Below are 17,553 nucleotides of genomic sequence, written 5' to 3'. Positions count from 1 at the left end.
TGGCTAGGCCGTCTCTGGTTGGCTGCTCATTTTCTGCAGTATTTCCAATGACTTCAGAGCTCATCTCTGAGGAACGGAGGCTTCCGCCTGTTCTCAACTCTCAAGGAACTGAAGCCTCTTGTGGCTCGGCCCCTAGAACAAACCTTTTGGGGGGTCCCTCTGGGGCCCCACACTAGCACTTGGGAGGCAGAGGCAGGTAGATCTCTGAGTTCAAAGGCAGCCTGATCTTCACAGTGAGTCCCAGGATAGAGACGGCTACACAGAGAAACCTTGTCTGGAGCAAAACAAAACAAAAAAACAACAACAAAAGAACAATAAACAACAACAAAAAAAAAGAAAGAAAGAAAGAAAGAAAGAAAGAAAGAAAGAAAGAAAGAAAAAGAACCGGGCATGGGCGGTGCACGCCTTTAATCCTAGCCCTTGGGAGACAAAGGCAGGTGGATTGCTGTGAGTTTGAGGCCAGACTGATCTACAAAGTAAGTCCAGGACAGCCAAGGCTACAAAGAGAAACCCTGTCTCGAAAAACCAAAAAAGAAAAAAAAAAGAAAGAAAAAAGAAAGAAAGAAAGAGAACAGTAACACTTGTTAGACTTGCCTGCAGAGACACTAATCCTTACAGAGTCTTAGAAGCACTTTGCTTTACTAATGAGTGTGCATATGCATCTGAGCCTCCTGTCAGGCAGGCATGGGGGCCGTGGGGTGGGGTGGGGCGGAGTGTCCCCCTCTGCCCCCAAAGCCAAGTTCCTGGTCAGTAGCTGTTGGATAGGACCTAGGATTGGATTTTCAATAAGTGCTTGGATGCTGAGGCTGCTAGCCCACACATCTTATCCAGAGAGTCACCGAGTCAGCTCCTCTTCACCTTGGCCCTGGGAAGTAAGTATTGTGATTGTCTGTGGATGAGACGCTGAGGTGGCCAGATAACTTCCCCCTCAGGACGAAGGGTAGGGTGGGAAGGGCACACAGCCCTCCTGTAACCAGGTGGTAGACGTGGAAGGTGTTAAGAGAGCAGTGAGGAGACCAGTGTGGAGCTATTCTTTTTTTTTTTTTTTTTTTTTTTTTTGAGCCAGGGTTTCTCTGTGTAGCCTTTGCTGTTCTGGATTCGCTTTGTAGACCAGGCTGGCCTCGAACTCACGGTGCTAGGATTAAAGGCCTGGGCCACCATGCCCGGCATGGAGCTATTGAAGGCTGTTCTGCCTGGGCGTTCAAGAGTGTGGGAACTGCACATTTACAACCCGAAGGTAGAAGAAGCCTGGCCTTGACAGGAAATGGGGCACGGTCTGATCTGGCCTGGGCTGGTCTTGTGACCCAAGTTGTCTCCTGAGGCAAAAGACAATCTCCTGAAACTCAGGCCTGGCTTAATGCTTGGGGAGACTTCCTCCTTTGCTTGATAAGATAGTATGACCTGACTTTGTGAGGAGGAACTGAAGTGTCAACACTCCTGGCTGATCGTGACAAAGCACCCTTCAGGTCATGGCTTGAGACCGCAGCTTGTGAAATCCAGCCCTTCTGGAGTGTGAGGAAAAAGAAGATGGGTTTTATGTTTCTCCTCTGGAAGGTGGAACTCCTTAGCAGCCTGGAGCTCTTTTTTGTTTTTTAATTTTTTTCCTTTTAAAAAAAGATTTAGTTTTTTGGTGATTTTTTAAAAATCTTGTGTCTGTGTGGGTATGTGCTTATGAGTGGAGGCGCCCTGGGAGGCCAGTGTGGCTGCGGGTGGTGAGCCCCCTGAGCAGAACTAAGAGCCTCTGGAAGAGCAGCGCATGCTCTTAGCCACCACACACTCTTGCTAGCCCCTCTTTTCTATTCATAATCAGACCTAGCTCAAAGGTTTTAGATGAAATTTAGGTGACAGGTATAGGATATGAATTGTGGTACTCTGCTTCCCCTTGTTCTTTTTTTTTTTTTTCCAAAAGATTGATTGATTAATTAATTCTGCCTGTGTGTGTGCCCGACTCAGAAGAGGGCACCAGCTCTCATTACAGATAGTTATTGTGAGCCACCATGTTGGTTGCCTGGAATTGAACTCAGGACCTTTGGAGGAACAGCCACTGCTCTTAACCTCTGAGCCATCTCTCCAGCCCCCTTCCCCTTGTTCTTAGAGATAGTCATCTTCAAACCATCGTTCTTGTTTGCTTAAGACAAGGTCTCACTATGTAGTTGAGACTATTTCAAGCTATCTTCCAACTCTCAGAGCCTTTTGCCCCAGCTCCCTAAGTACTGGGATTACGGGCATGCACTGTCACACGCAGCTTCTTTTTTGTTTTTTCGAGACAGGGTTTCTCTGTGTAGCCTTGGCTGTCCTGGACTCTCTTTGTAGACCAGGCTGGCCTCGAACTCACAGTGATCCGCCTGCCTCTGCCTCCCAAGTGTTGGAATTAAAGGCCTGGCACACCCAGCTTCTTAATTGTTTTAAATCGTGATCAGCATTCTTCTGCCAGTGAAATGAGCCAATTCAAGACAAGCTAAAGTATTTAAATGCAGGTTTACTAGGAGCAGCTCTTGGTGGGTTCACTGGCCCCAAGGAACAGGGTCAGGGAAGTTACCATGCAGAGGGAGATAGAAAAATGTGGGGGTGGAGAGAGAGAGAGAGAGAGACAGACAGACAGACATAGACAGAGGAAAAGAGATACAGAGAAAGAAGGGAACCAAAATGTCTGGATTATAGAGTGAAGAGCCTTTGGGGGAAGGGAAGCCCACACCCCTGGGGCTGGAGAGTTCAGGGTAAAGGGAGGAGTGTGCCAGCCATGGCCTGTAACAGGTAGCAACTAAGGGCTGCTGGGAGAACCGGGAGGTGAGGTCTGCTTTTGTTAAAAAGGCACCTCAGCTGCTGCCTGTCCCGGCTCTGACACCTAACAAAGAAACTGATCCTGCCTTAGGATGATACAAAAATATGAGAAGCGTTTCATAAGTAGGAGGACTGGGGTCAGCACAGGAACCGCCAAGATTAGGTTCTCAGCGCAAAGGAGATTTAGTTGCCCCAAAGGGACAAAAAGGAATGAAGGAGAGCAGTGAGAGGGGTGAGAGAGAGGAGGAAGTGATGTTTGCCCAAGGGACAGAAGAGTGCCTGCCTCTGGGTAAAGTGGAGGCAGTAATGGGTGGCCCATAGGCAAACAGCAGTTTATAAAGGGTTTATGTTAGGGTGAGTTGGTTTGTTGTAGTTGAGCATGTTAATTAGGTGAGCCAAAGGGGGCTTTTGATTGCTGGACTTCAACACTTTGATAGATGGACCCTGGTGGTCAGCCTCAGGAGGAGGAAGTGGCCAAGTAGGGAATAGCCCTGGTGGCTAGCTTTAAGAATGTAATCTAGGGGCTGGAGAGATGGCTCAGTGGTTAAGAGCACTGGCTGCTCTTCCAAAGAGTTCAATTCCCAGCAACCACGTGGTGGCTCACAACCATCTATAATGAGATATGGTGCCCTCTTCTGGCATGCAGGTGTACATGCAGATACAACATGGTATACGTAATAAATAAATATATATATATATATATATATATATATATATATATATATATATAAAGAATGTAATGTAATCTAGGCTGGGTGGTGGTGGCACATGCCTTTAGTCCCAGCACTTGGGACTCGGGCAGAGGCAGAGGCAGGCGGATCTCTATGAGTTAGAGGCCAGCCTGGTCTACAAAGCGAGTCCAGGACAGCCAAGGCTACACAGAGAGACCCTGTCTTGAAAAACAAAAAAACGTAATCTATGGCTTAGCAAGGAAGAGGGACAGCATCCCATGACATTCTATTATCTCTTTACCTGATATAAAGACCATATGCATTTGTGGTTTTGCATCTATTTTCTGTTGATCACGCGACTCCATTATGACTTAGCGCATAACAATGTATACAATGTATAACAAACTCTTCTGTGCCGTAGGCCAGCTACAAATGCATGCATACTGTGAGAACCCAGACATAGTGCTGTGTGGAAATAAGAGTGACCTGGAAGACCAGAGGGCGGTGAAAGAGGAGGACGCCAGGGAGCTGGCCGAAAAGTATGGGTGAGTAACCCTGGGGTGGGGCCCAGGGGGTCCAGGAACACTAGCAAGTGAGCGAGTGACTGGAAAGACAAAGAGAAAATCAAGTAGAAAGCTCCCGTCCGTGGGAGGCGCCAGAAGCCTCGTGTTTTACATGAGTATCACAGTGGGAATTCTAGGGGAAAAAAATCATGGGGTAGGGATGTGTAGGCTTTCAAGTTTTTCAAACCTACTTAATTTGGGGTTCTTTTGTTTTGTTTTGTTTTTGTTTTTTGAGACAGGGTCTCTTTCTGTGTAGCCTTGTCTGTCCTGGACTCACTTTGTAGACCAGGCTGGCCTCGAACTCACAGCGATCCACCTGCCTCTGCCTCCTTAGTGTTGGGATTAAAGGTGTACGCCACCACGCCTGGCTTAATTTGGGGTTCTTTAATGCTTATGCCTCCCTTCCAACCCACCTACCATTCATAGGAGAGAAAAGTGGTTAATGGGAACAGAAGAGATAGACCTTTTTTTAGACTCAGTTCCTTGGTGTAGTCAGCAGGATTCCAATAGACCAGTTAAACAGAAAACCAGCAATTGAGCGAAGCACAGCCTCTGGAACCCAGAGCAGCAGATGGAGCCCTGAGCCAAGAAGCCTTCCCTGGAGCGGTTCTCTGTACGAGCATCTTGAAGTTGAGTGACAAACAGCTAAGCCCAAAAAAGCCCCGCCTCTCATTTTGGGCATATATATATATATTGCCTCTTAGAGTCTGTACTGGGATGTTTATCAGCTGGCAAAGACCATGCCCTGGTAAGAGGCGGTTCCTCTTCTAGTGGACAAACATCACCTGTTCTCTCACAAGTCTGTTTTCAGCTGAAAAACACCGCATACCCTCACAGAAGTCTGTCTCGCATCCCACACTTGGGATGGAAACAAAAACATGTTTACATCCACCACAGGGATGCCCTCTGCTCCTTTGGTTCCCTCTTGTCAATCTCTTAGAATTTGCAGGAAGAGAGGCAGACATATTGACTATAAGGCCTCTGCCCAACATGCAAACAGAAGACTCTTTTTTGTTTGTTTGTTTGTTTTGTTGTCCAAGACAGGGTTTCTCCATGTAGCCCTGGCTGTCCTGGAACTCACTCTGTAGACCACGCTGGCCTCAAACTCAGAGATCTGCCTGCCTCTGCCTCTAGAGTGCTGGGATTAAAGGTGTGTGGCTGATACCTCCTAGCTAACAGAAGACTCTGAGAATAAGGAAATCTGTGTCCAGCAAGATTTTTTTTTTTTTTTTTTTTTTGGTTTTTCAAGACTGCATTTCTCTGTAGAGCCCTGGCTGTCCTGGACTCACCTTGTAGACCAGGCTGGCCTCGAACTCATAGCAATCCGCCTGCTTCTGCCTCCCGAATACTAAGATTAAAGGCATGCACCACCACGCCGGGCAGCAAGGGCATTTCAAAACCACTCTATATAGGGTTGCAGAGTCCTGGCCTTATTGGGTATCATAGAGCAGGTGCTGGCTCTGCTTAGGGAGGAAGTGAAGATGGCCTTTGGTTTAGGCTGGTCTTGAGAAGAGGACCAGAAAATCCTTCAGTTCTCAGAGGCTTGCACATGGGAGGAGAGGGTGAACTCCAGAGGAGGCATTGCTTCCCTTCCCTTCCCTCCTGAATTGTGAGAATGCAGATTTAAAGCTCACTATTGAAAGTAAGAGGCAGGGCTGGAGAGACGGCTCTGCTTCGAGAGCCTTTGCTGCCCAGTCACAAGGACCAGAGTTTGGACCTCATCCATCACCCATGTAGCAGTCTGGTTGTCTGGTGTATGCCTATAACCCAGTGCTGAGGAGCACAGAGGCAGGAGGATTGCTGGGGCTTGCTGGCTTTTAGCCTAGCCGAGACGATGGCGAGTCCCAGGTTCAGGGAGAGCCCCTGCCTTAAGGAAGTAGGCAGATGGTAGCGAGGACACCTGACACCCTTCTTTGACTTGCATACCTTCATGCACACCTATGTGCATACACATAAACAAATAGTAGGAGGCAGGAAGCAGGATTTTTGTTTGTTTGTCTTTTAGATTTATTTATTTTATTTATTGCATATGAGTGCTTTATCTGCAGAAGAGGGCATCAGATTATATTATAGGTGGTTGTAAGCCACCATGTGGTTGCTGGGGATTGAACTCAGGACCTCTGGAAGAGCAGGTGGCGCTCTTAACCACTGAGCCATCTCTCCGGCCCTGTTTGTTTTTGGAGACAAGGTTTTTAAGATTTAATTTATTTATTTTATGTATGAGTGCTCTGCCTACATGTACACCTGCAGTCCAGAAGAGGGCATCAGATCACATTATAGATGGTTGTGAGCCACCATGTGGTTGCTGGGAATTGAACTCAGGACCTCTAAAGGAGCAGTCAGTGCCCTCAACCTCTGAGCCATCTCTCTGGAAGAGCAGACAGTGCTCTTAACCACTGATCCATCTCTCCAGCCCCCAAGACAAAGTTTCTTGTGGCCCAAGCTGGCCTTGGCCACCTCATGTGGCTGAGGAGGACTTTGAACTCCTGAAGCTCCTGTCTCTACCTCCTAGACCTGTTCCACCGTGCCTAGGTTCTCCAGTGCTGGGGACTGAACCTAGGGCTTCCTTCATGCTAGGCAAGCACTCTTCCAGGGAGCCCAGCATGGAAGCAGGTTTAGAAGGCATGGGACAGGAGAATGCATGTCTTATAGGTGGGGTGTTATGCTGACAGAAGCTTTGTGGTTAGGGAGAATCCAAGTCATCCAGGAAAGAACTGGTGACTGTGGGACTTCCACTTTGTTCCGCTGTGTGCTGATGGAGGTGGCTCTCAACCTTCCTAATGCTGCAGCCTTTCAATAGAGCGCCTCACGTTGTGGTGACCCCAAAGTATAATGTTATTTTGTAGTTACTTCATAACTAATTTCACTGCTGTTATGACTTGTAATGCAAATATTTTTGGAGATAGAGGTTTCACAAAGGGGTCTCAACCCACAGGTAGAACTTCAGGACTTACGGATGGGACTGATGGGGGAGGAGGCAGGGATGGTAGGTTAGGTTGGCCAGGTGAGAAGAAGGCAGATTCTGGAGGACTTTGACTATCAGCCAAGGAGACAGAGGGTTGGAAGCCTTTGGGTGCAGAAGGGAGTTATGTTTTTTCCAGATCATTTGGAAGCTGAAGGTGAGATGAAACGGAAGGCAAAAAAGACCAGAAGCAGAAGGATGCAGTGATTTGTGAGGTGGGCAGGGGCTGGGTTTCTGGGAAAGAAAAAAGATGGATACACAGAGAGAAAACAGGATAGGGCAGGGCATGACTAGGCTCACGCAGGGCACTCCCACCAGCCCCGCTGGCCGACTCTGGCAGGGGATGCAGTGAGAGCTGGAGCATTTCCTGCCAGGGTAGAAGGTGCGGAGCCCTTAGAAACGCCTGGGAGCTCTGTACAGTTGCACACGTGTGCGTCTCACTTCTGCTGATGTGGTCGCGTGGAGTTTTAGCAGTTAGCATCAGTTGGACGCATGTATATGAAGAGATCCTGGACCGTGGAGATTGATGGCACAGCTGGCAAAACGCTTACCACGTAAGCTTGAGCGCCTGAGTTTGATTCCACCCCACGCCCAACCCCAGAACCCTTGTTTAAAGCTTGGTGTGGTAACACACGCCTTTAATCCTAGTACTCAGGAGGCAGAGGCAGGTGGATCACTTTGAGTTTAGGGCAGGCCAGGGCTACATAGTGTGACTCTGTCTTACAGAACAGGTTGGGCTTGTTAGCTTTGCCAGTTAATCCCAGAGCTGGAGGCAGAAACAGGTGCATCCCTGGGGCTTGCCTGCCGGTCACTGTGGCATAACTGGTAAATTCCAGGTCAGCGAGAAGCCTTCTATCAAAATAAAACCCAGGTGGCTGTTGCCACTCAAGAGCAACCTCTGGCCTCCACTACCACAGGCCCAGATACGCATATGAACATGTGAGCCCGGGTGGGCGCACATATCTGTGGCAGCGATCTGACCTTATGCCAGTTGTAGTTCTGTAGTCTCTGGAGATTTCTCTTCATGTCAGATGTTGAATCTTGGGGTCCACAGGATGGGCTGTCAGGAAGGGAAGCCGCATCCAAAGTGTGGAGTGGGTGCAGGAAGTGAGGGCCAGTTAGGATTTGTAGTAGTGTCCGAAAACGCCTGTCAGCTGTTCCCTCTGACCTTTGTGGTATGGGCATTTTGCCAAAGCCAGGCCTTTTGTCTCAGGGCTAAGCACACACCTGGCTCTGGGGGGGGGGAGGGCATGAGGGAGGTAGGACAGGTGCTAGGTGGGACTCTGGTTGCTAGGCCGTGCCAAGATGAGTCAGCAGGTGTCTGTGTGTGTGAGAATCTTTAAAGGGTAAATGCCTCACTCCCCCCAGGCCTCTCCTGTGGTCCACTCTAAACCAGAAAGCCAGTTCTGGGAAAGGCACAGCTCAGCTACGGTGGCACACTACGGGTGGGGACCGGGGCCATTCGTGCTCTTCCTTTAACAGTTTCCCGCGCGATCGTACGCTTGGGAGAAACTGAGCTAGAGGCTGGCAGAGCCCAGCTCTGGTATGCCCCTTCCTCTTGAGAGGCAGTGAAATAGTGTGGAAAGGAAATAAAAGGGCTGAGCACGGGGGCTGGAGAGATGGCTCAGAGGTTAAGAGCACTGGCAGCTCTTCCAAAGGTCCTGAGTTCAACTCCCAGCAATCATATGGTGGCTCATAACCATCTGTAATGAGAGCTGGTGCCCTCTTCTGGCGAGCAGGTGTACATGCAGGCGAGGCAATGTAGATATAATAAATACATCTTAAAAAAAAAAAAAAAAAAGAAGAAGAAAGGCTGAGCACCACAAGTCAGACTGGAGCCCTGAAAGGGATGCTGATTTGCAAGGGAATCTGGAGGAAGTCAGCCATGAGACATAGAAGCCCTATTTCTTGGCCGTGCTTTTGAGAAGCCAATGAAAACTGGTGAGAGGAGTTTATCTTTTTGTTTTATTTTATTTTATTTTTTGTTTTTTGTTTTTTTGAGACAGGGCTTCTCTGTGTAACCTTGGCTGTTCTGGACTCCCTTTGTAGACCAGGCTGGCCTCGAACTCACAGCAATTGGAGTGCCTCTGCCTCCCGAGTGCTGGGTCTGAAGGCGAGCGCCACCCACCGCCTGATGTGAGAGGAGTCTTTCATTAGTGGCTCTCGAGCACCCGGAGAGTACAAGGACTGACTCGTTCCCACTCTGGGCCTTCATCAGCCCTTTTCTTGTTATTCCATTTTGGGTGTCAGGATTCTCCAGCAGACAAAGATGGGCTGAGTCGAGCTACAGTGAGGAGGGGTTTCAACAGATGAGGATAGAGGAAGAGGATGGAAACAGTCTGTGCTGCTTTAGTCACAGAGAGACTTGGTGGCGGCGGTGAGCCCCGTGGCCTGCTTTATTCAGAGTGGAAGCCACCAAGAAAATTGTGAATGGGATTAAAGGACAGTCGAAGGGCTGGGTGTGGTGGCACACACCTGTAATCCCAGCACTCAGGAGGCAGAGGCAGGTGGATGGCTCTGAGTTCGAGGCCAGCCTGGTCTACAGTGTGAGTCCAGGACAGCCAAGGTTACACAGAGAAACCCTGTCTCACAGCTGAATGTATGTACTTTTGTACTGTGCTCGTACTTGGCCACAGATTTGAGATGAGGACTCCGTGCCCCCTGCCGGTTACTGATGAGGGAAGGTACTCAAAGGTCCTGCTATGTAAGCTCACTGACTCAGTGATAGACATCAGACACCAGCACAGCCCATGGTTTGGATTTCAGGGGTCTGAACTTGGCAGTGCCTGTACTAACTCTCTGAACTAGGTAACGTGCGGTCTGAATTTCCTCTCTGATTGTTTGAACCCTGGTAGACTTGGCATTCTTCCTTGAGTTGAGAAAGGAATTACTTGGGGCTAGAGTGATGGCTCTGTGGTTAAGATCACTTGTTACTCTTGCAGAGGATCAGGGTTCGATTCCCAGCACCCACTTGGTGGCTCACAACCATGTTTATACATCCAGACCCGGGGGATGTACTGCCCTCATCTGACTTCCTTAGACACAAGGCACACACATGGTACACGCACATATACGTGTAGGCAAAACATTCATACACATAAAAAATAGTTTTTAAAAAGAAAGAAATTAATGCTGGGGCTGGAGAGATGGCTCAGAGGTTAAGAGCATTGCCTGCTCTTCCAAAGGACCTGAGTTCAATTCCCAGCAACCATGTGGTGACTCACAACCATCTATAATGAGATCTGGTGCCCCCTTCTGGTGAGTAGGTGTACATACAGGCAGAACATATACATAATAAATAAACAAATCTTTTTTTTTAAAAAAAGAAATTAATGCTGTATTGTTGTGCATACTTTGAAACAACATAAGTTAAGCCACAACCAACCAAGCACACAAGCACATAACACTGATTCCCGGAACCCACTGTAACTCAGTAGAGAGTTCAGATTTCTTTGGCCACAGCCTTCCGGGTTCCTATGATTGTCACACAGCCCTTTCCAGTGAGCGTTCAGCATCCAGCAAGAGTCACCATGAGTTCTGGATCCACACATCAGCCAGACACTTAGACACATTTGATAAAACTCTCTAAGACAATCTTGTCATTCCGACAGCTTCTGAGGTACCAGGGACTGAACCTAAGGCCTTGCACATACCAGAAACTGCCTCTCTGCCCCTCTCTCTCTCTCTCTCTCTCTCTCTCTCTCTCTCTCTCTCTCTCTCTCTATCCTCTCTCTATAGACTCAATATATATTATATTATCAATTATATAGAATAATTGTGATTATTTATATTGGCTATTTTATATATGTGATATAATATAGAAATTAATCAAAATTATTCTTTGTCTCCATGAACTCCAAGTAGCAATTAAATGGCCCGTTTGTAGGTGGATAAACATTAGGCAGCCATTTCCTACACTTCCAGCAAGACAGCTTTCTGGGCAATGCTGCTTTAGCGCCATCATGTGGCCATAAAGGACAGCACCTGCATTCTACGGTTAAAGCAATGATCCTTTTGAATTTATATCTAGATACCTAAACTTGTTTTTGGAGAAGAATACACAAGCACCGGGGAGTGGTGGCGCACACCTTTAATCCCAGCACTCAGGAGGCAGAGGCAGGAGAAGCTCTGAGTTTGAGGCCAGCCTGGTCTACAGAGTGAGTTCCAGGATAGCCAAGGCTACACAGAGAAACCCTATGTCAAAAGAACAAAACGAACAAAGACCAAGCTGCTACTGAACGTGCAGAAATGGTGCCTCTGGCATGCTGGGATTGCGGGCGTGCACCAAAAGGAATGCTGTTACTGAGAGAAGACTCTAGTGTCTGAATGCTTGTGCCAAGTGTTGTACCTGTGTTTATCTCATCTGTTTAGCACCAAGACCTCAGAACTACTGCTCTTCCTTTTCACAGATAAGGAGAAGGCTCTAGAATTGTGCTGGAAGCACAAAACTTGTTTTCCAACCTAGAATCCCTTTTGTTTTGTTTTTTGAGACAGGGTTTCTCTGTGTAGCCTTGGCTGTCCTGGACTTGCTTTGTAGACCAGGCTGGCCTCAAACTCACAGAGATCCAACTGCTTCTGCCTCCTTGAGTGCTGAGATTAAAGGGATGTACCCTGCTACCCGGCTCCTAGAATCCTTTTTCATTTTTGTTTTTTGAGGTGGGGGTCTCATTATGTAGAGCAGGCTGGCCTTGAACTAACAGAGATTCTCCTGTCCCTAATCCAGGTGGGTCTTTGTGGCCAATCCAGAATCTTAGTTTGTTGTTGTTGCTTTTATTTTTTTGGAGCAGGATCCTGATACATGGTTATGTAGCCCAGGCTAGCCTGGCACTTCTGATATGTCCATCTTAGATTCCCAAATGTATGTACCACCTCCCTAGCTTTTGGTTCTTCATTCCTCTCTCTCTCTCTCTCTCTCTCTCTCTCTCTCTCTCTCTCCCTCTCTTTTCTGCTACCATGTTTGTTTTGTTTTGTTTTGTTTTGTTTCAAGACAGAGTTTTTCTTTGTAGCCCTGGTTGTCCTGGGACTTGCTCTTCTGTAGACCAGGCTAACCTTGAACTCATAGAGATCCACCTGCCTCTGCCTCTGCCTCTCAGTGCTGGAATTAAAGGCATGTGCCACCACAGCCCAGTCTTTTGTTGTTATTGTTTATTCCACACCTCCCCCTCCCCCCCTTTTTTTTGAAACAAGGTTTCTCTGTGTACCCTTGGTTGGTTGGACTCTCTTTGTAGACCAGGCTGGCCTTAAACTCACAGAGATCCGCCTGCCTCTGCCTCCCAAGTGGTAGGATTAAAGACTGTTCTTATGTATATTTATCCTCCAAGAATTCTCTAAATTGTGAAAAGCCAAAAAAAAAAACAAAAAAAACCATAAAGGGCAAAGGTCACTGTCTTCCTTCCACTTTGTTAACTGAGTTGCTTCTGCCTTCCAGAATCCCCTATTTTGAAACTAGTGCCGCCAACGGGACAAACATAAGCCAAGCCATCGAGACGCTGCTAGACCTGATAATGAAGCGCATGGAAAGGTGCGTGGACAAGTCCTGGATTCCAGAAGGAGTGGTGCGGTCCAACGGCCATGCATCTGCAGAGCAGCCAAGTGAGAAGGCGAGGGGGCTGTGCGGCTGCTGAGACGCCTAGTGAGCCCCGTGGCGGCACAGGGCTCCTGCCTGGGTGAGGGGACCAGCACTGCCAGGCGCGCCGGTTGCGTCTCCTCGTCTCTAGTAGACGTTAACTCAGCACCCATTTGTAACTTGTTGCAGCTTTGTAAGATTTAGTCCAAGAATTGGGACAACTGTTCCACAGAGCCAAAAGTGTCTTATACAACCTAAGCCCTTGGTGGTGGGTCATTCATGGATTCAAGATTTTTTGCAGCCACAAAAGGCTGCCCGTGTTAATGTAGGATGCTGATGGTCCTGTCACCTGCCTCATCACAGTCACCTGCCTCAACAGATGGGCCTAGAGTCTTGTTGAAGACATTATGATCTTCATGGCTTCATTAAGATAGCCAATGGGAGGCTACCATGGTCTTAAGAATCCAGATTTCAAAGTCCATACTATAGAACATCACTTTCAAACACTTGAACGTTATAACAAGCAGTGTGCATTGGATCAGTGTCTTTCAGCCTTACCCTTAATGTAAGCCTTCCCTGTGACATGAACGTAAATGATTTGGTGGCCATATCTATAGACCGAGAACACGGGATTGACTCGCTGTGAGTTTGGTGGTGGTGGGGAGGGTTTGTGGAGCAGGGGTGAGTGAAGTAGGGGGAGCAAGTGAGGTTAGATTGTCTAGTTCTTAGCCGCAGGGTCATGGAGACCCATGTTTATCCACGGTCTGAGCCTCAGTCCGTGTCTGAACATAGCTGGACCTTCTGCTGTATGTATGGTCAGAGGGGATTTCTCTCTCTCTCTCTCTCTCTCTCTCTCTCTCTCTCTCTCTCTCTCTCTCTTTATATTTGTATGTTTGATCTGGCACCTTCAGGCAGTAGCTTCAATCAAGTTGTACCCTGCTAGTCCAGCTTTTCCATAAGGCTGGGTACTATTGATATCTCCCAGTGTGCTCTCTCTCCCGTCAATGTAATGGAAGGACTCTCTGTTTAACTAAACAACATGTTTATTTCCTATCAGGAGAGAGATCAGTGTCCGTATGTAAGTGGTCACATTTGTATGCTAGCTGAAGAACAGTGTTTGGTAGCCTGTCCCTGTCCCTGGGAGTGTGGGCATTTCTGTACTTGCTGTTATCTTGCCAAGATCATGCAACGCCCAAGATGGGTGGTTTAAAATATTTTTTTTTTGTCTTTTTTTTTTCTTGATTTTTCGAGACAGGGTCTCTCCGTGTTAGCCTTGCCTGTCCTAGACGCGCTTTGTAGACCAAGTTGGCCTCGAACTCACAGCAATCCACCTGCCTCTGCCTCCCAAGTGCTGGGATTAAAGGCGTGCGCCACCACGCCTGGCTTAAAATATTTTTTATAGAATCTACTTCTTCAGACCTAAGGTGTCTTGATCAGAGTGAAATCCTTATTAAAGGGACTTCAAGGAAGTAAGCCAAAATCTCCAAAGAATCTCACCAAAGGAGAAATATCACAAATGATAATTTCAGAAAGTAAAAACTGTGGGTTTTTTTCTTCTTTTTTGACAGTATAAAGGAAAATAAGTACTTTGCGTGGTGGTTTTCTTCTTTTTCTTTCTTTCTTTCTTTTTTTTAAACTCTTTTTCCTTTTTTTTTTTTTTTCTTTTTCTTTTTCTTTTTGAGAACAGTTTTTCTGTGTAATAGCCCTGGCTGTTATGGACTCACTTTGTAGACTAGGCTAGCCTTGAACTCACAAAGATCTGCCTGCCTTTGCCTCCTGAATGCTAGGTATAAAGGTGTGGTCATGGCAGTTTTAAAGTGGCTTTTTGTTTGTTTGTTTTTGAGACAGGGTCTCACTATGTCACTCTGGCTGGCCTAGACCTCCCTTTTTGTAGACCAGGCTGGCCTCAAACTCACAGGAATGCACCTGTCTCAGCATGCCAAGTGCTGGGATTAAAGGTGGCACCATCACACCCAGCCCTCCAAAGGCTTTTTAATTGAACATCTCTTATTTATTGCCATTGTCCTTTGACCCTTCCCATCAAAATTAACCATGGCATGACAGACATGGTGGCACACGCCTTTAATCCCAGTAGTCGGGAGGCAGAGGCAGGCAGATCACTGTGAGTTCGAGGCCAGCCTGGTCTACAAAGCGAGTCCAGGGCAGCCAGGGCTGTTACACAGAGAAAACCTGTCTTGGAAAAACAAAACAAACCAAAAAAATTAGCCATGGCTACCAAGCCTTTTCTGTCCTTGAAACACCAAAGTTGTCCCTGAGGCCTCTGCATCTGAAACCCTGTTATACCCGAAACATCTGACCTGTGCACAGCATTGCCTTCCAGAGTTGCTCTAAGACTTAAGTTGCCTTTGTCACACCTCAGGGCACATTTTTAATGTCTCTTTTGTAAATAAAAACAAGTTAATGTGCCTGGTGCTGGTGGCACACGCCGTTAATCTCAGCACTTGGGAGGGGGAGGCAGGCAGATTTCTGAGTTTGAGGCCAGCCTGGTCTACAGAGCAAGTTTGACCAGGCTGGCCTTGAACTCACAGAGATCCACCTGCCTCTGCCTCCTGAGTGCTGGCATTGAAGTGTGCCCCACTACACCTGGCCATAGCTCTCCTTTCAAGAAGTAGATCCACAGGTAGAGTCAGGTCCTGTTGGGTCTACATTTGGCACAGGGTTAAACGTGTGTGACAGAGGCCCACACAAGAACTGCCTTGAATTGTTGGAAAAACAAAATAAAACAAAACAACTGTATTCTCTTCGAAAATTGTTTAAATTTGATGTAAAACAACCATATTTTTGGCGTCGATGTATTTTTCTATTTACAGATCTGTATAAAAGCAAATTATTCTTCAGTGAACTTTGTGCCAATTAAAACATAGGAATAATAAAGGACTTTAGTCTCTCAGGTTTGTGTGGATATTTCAAACTAGGAGTTGTAACACTGAAGGAATCCAAATTCAGGAGTACAGAGCCAGAGAGATACTCAGTGAGGGGCCTTGTCAAAGCAACATCCTGGGAATATAGCTCAAAATGTATACAGGGCAAGATTATTTATTTAATTTATTTCATATGTAAGGATGCCTGCCTGAATATATGTCTGTATACCATGTGTGTGAAGTGTCCTTGAAGGCCAGAAAAGGGCATTGGATTCTTTGTGGCTGGAGTCACAGACAGCTGTGAGGTACCATGTAGTGCTGGGAATTGAACATGGGGCTTCTGGAAAAGCAGCCAGTACTCCTAACAGCTGAGCCATCTCTCCAGCCTCTAATTCAAAATGTTTTATCCAATAGTTACTGAGCACCTTTGAGAACTGGTGAACTAGGTAGTCTGACGGAACAAAACAAAGATGGTTAGAGCCTGCATGCAAACAGGGCCTTGGGGAGGGCTTGGCTGCTGTCTGAAGGAGGAGACTCGGCCGCTGGCCATGTCTTCACACTGTTCTCAGCCTCTCTCAGGCACAGCTCCCTGAGCAGGTGTGTTCCTGGCTCTGAGCTCTAGCCCTGGTTGGTCTGTTTTGCATGCTAGCTACACACATGTCTGCTTGGTGTTCTCTCCAAGACTGTTCAGATAACACCTTGTCCAACCATGTTCTGTAAAAGAACAGCCACCGTCACAGCCCACTACAATGTCCCCAGCTGAAAATCTGCTACCTGGTTTGCTCATCCTATTGAAGGGAATTTGTCAAAGGGTAAAAGGCCGGGGAAGGGGGGCAGGGGGGGGCTTATGTCTCCTGGTAAAAAGGCCTAAGACACAGGGCAGCCCTTAGGCCATAAAAGTAAAGACAGGAAGACCCTTCAATATTTCAAAACTTAGGCCTTAGCTGGGCAGACTCTCAGCCGGCCATGGCGGTGCACTCCTTTAATCCCAGCAGTCGGGAGGCAGAGGCAGGCGGATCTGTGTGAGTTAGAGGCCAGCCTGGTCTGATTGATGAGCTGAGAAGCAAGAATCACAATCAATGAGTAGCATTTGCAGTGAAAGTTGCCTCCTTGAGTTAATAGTCCATTTATTTATTTATTTATTTATTTATTTATTTATTTATTTAGGTTTTTCGAGACAGGGTCTCTCTGTGTTATCCTTGGCTGTCCTGGACTTGCTCTGTAGACCAGGCTGGCCTCGAACTCACAGCAATCCACCTGCCTCTGCCTACCAAGTGCTGGGATTAAAAGCATGTGCCACCACGCCCGGCTAATATTCCTTTTAAAGATAGGAATATTATCTGCTAAACCAGAAAAAGAGCCGAATGCACATGACTTGGAAAGAGCCTCATTTGTCTGCCCAGGCACTACCTGAGAATCTCAAACAAAAGTTATTTTGTTAATGTGGGCTGTTGGTGGCACAGGCCTTCAGTCTCAGAGCTGGGGAGGCAGAGTCAGGTGGCTTTTGTTTTGTTTTGTTTTGTTTTAGGTTTTCAGGACAAGGTTTCTCTGTGTAGCCTTGGCTGTCCTGGAACTTGCTCTGTAGACCAGGCTGGCCTCGAACTCATAGAGATCTGCCTGCCTCTGCCTCCTGGGTTTGGGATTACAGCTGTGCCTCATCATCAGCTGCTATTCTGGAATTCCTTGTGGTGTTCAAACTGCACATTCTGGTTTCCTTTGAGCTGCCTTTGTGTGCATCCCAAAATACCAACAGTGGGACTATGTTTCAAGAAAGAACAAAAAGGAGAATCTGGTTCACACTGTTACCCAGGCGTAATGCGCATGCGTGCAACCCCAGTCTCTAGCAGGTGAAACAGGAGAAGAGCCACACGCTGAGGCTAATTCGAGCCACATGGCGAGGCCCAGGCTGTCTTATTTTGGTTTTGGTTTTGGTTTTTTTCCAGACAGGGTTTCTCCGTGTAGCCTTGGCTGTCTTGAACTGGTTTGTAGACCAGGCTGGCCTGAAACTCACAGCGATCCACCCGCCTCTGCCTCCCTAAGTGCTGTACTATAGGCATGCATCACCATGCCCTGCTGTGAGACTGTTGCAAGCATGCAAGCTAGCCAGCCAGCCAGCCAGCAAGCAAAA

The 17,553-nt window shown here is 47.4% G+C and overlaps 1 protein-coding gene across 2 annotated transcripts in view; it reads left to right on the top strand.

Moving 5' to 3' along the window:
• Positions 1-15,454, top strand: part of RAB27A (RAB27A, member RAS oncogene family) — a 64,417-nt gene extending 48,963 nt beyond the window's left edge. For both annotated transcript variants that reach the window (XM_084752905.1, XM_084752906.1), the window contains exons 5-6: positions 3,874-3,997; positions 12,406-15,454. In XM_084752905.1, the coding sequence (XP_084609031.1) occupies positions 3,874-3,997; positions 12,406-12,601 (320 nt within the window). In that variant the 3' untranslated portion in view covers positions 12,602-15,454. The remainder of the gene's footprint in view (positions 1-3,873; positions 3,998-12,405) is intronic.
• Positions 15,455-17,553: the final 2,099 nt, after the last annotated feature.

The sequence above is a fragment of the Acomys minous genome, assembly GCF_964271855.1.
Source record: "Acomys minous genome assembly, chromosome: 13".
NCBI classification, from domain to species: domain Eukaryota; kingdom Metazoa; phylum Chordata; class Mammalia; order Rodentia; family Muridae; genus Acomys; species Acomys minous.
The sequence above is the reverse complement of the archived record's forward strand: the minus strand, read 5'-3'. Positions and strand labels throughout refer to the sequence as shown.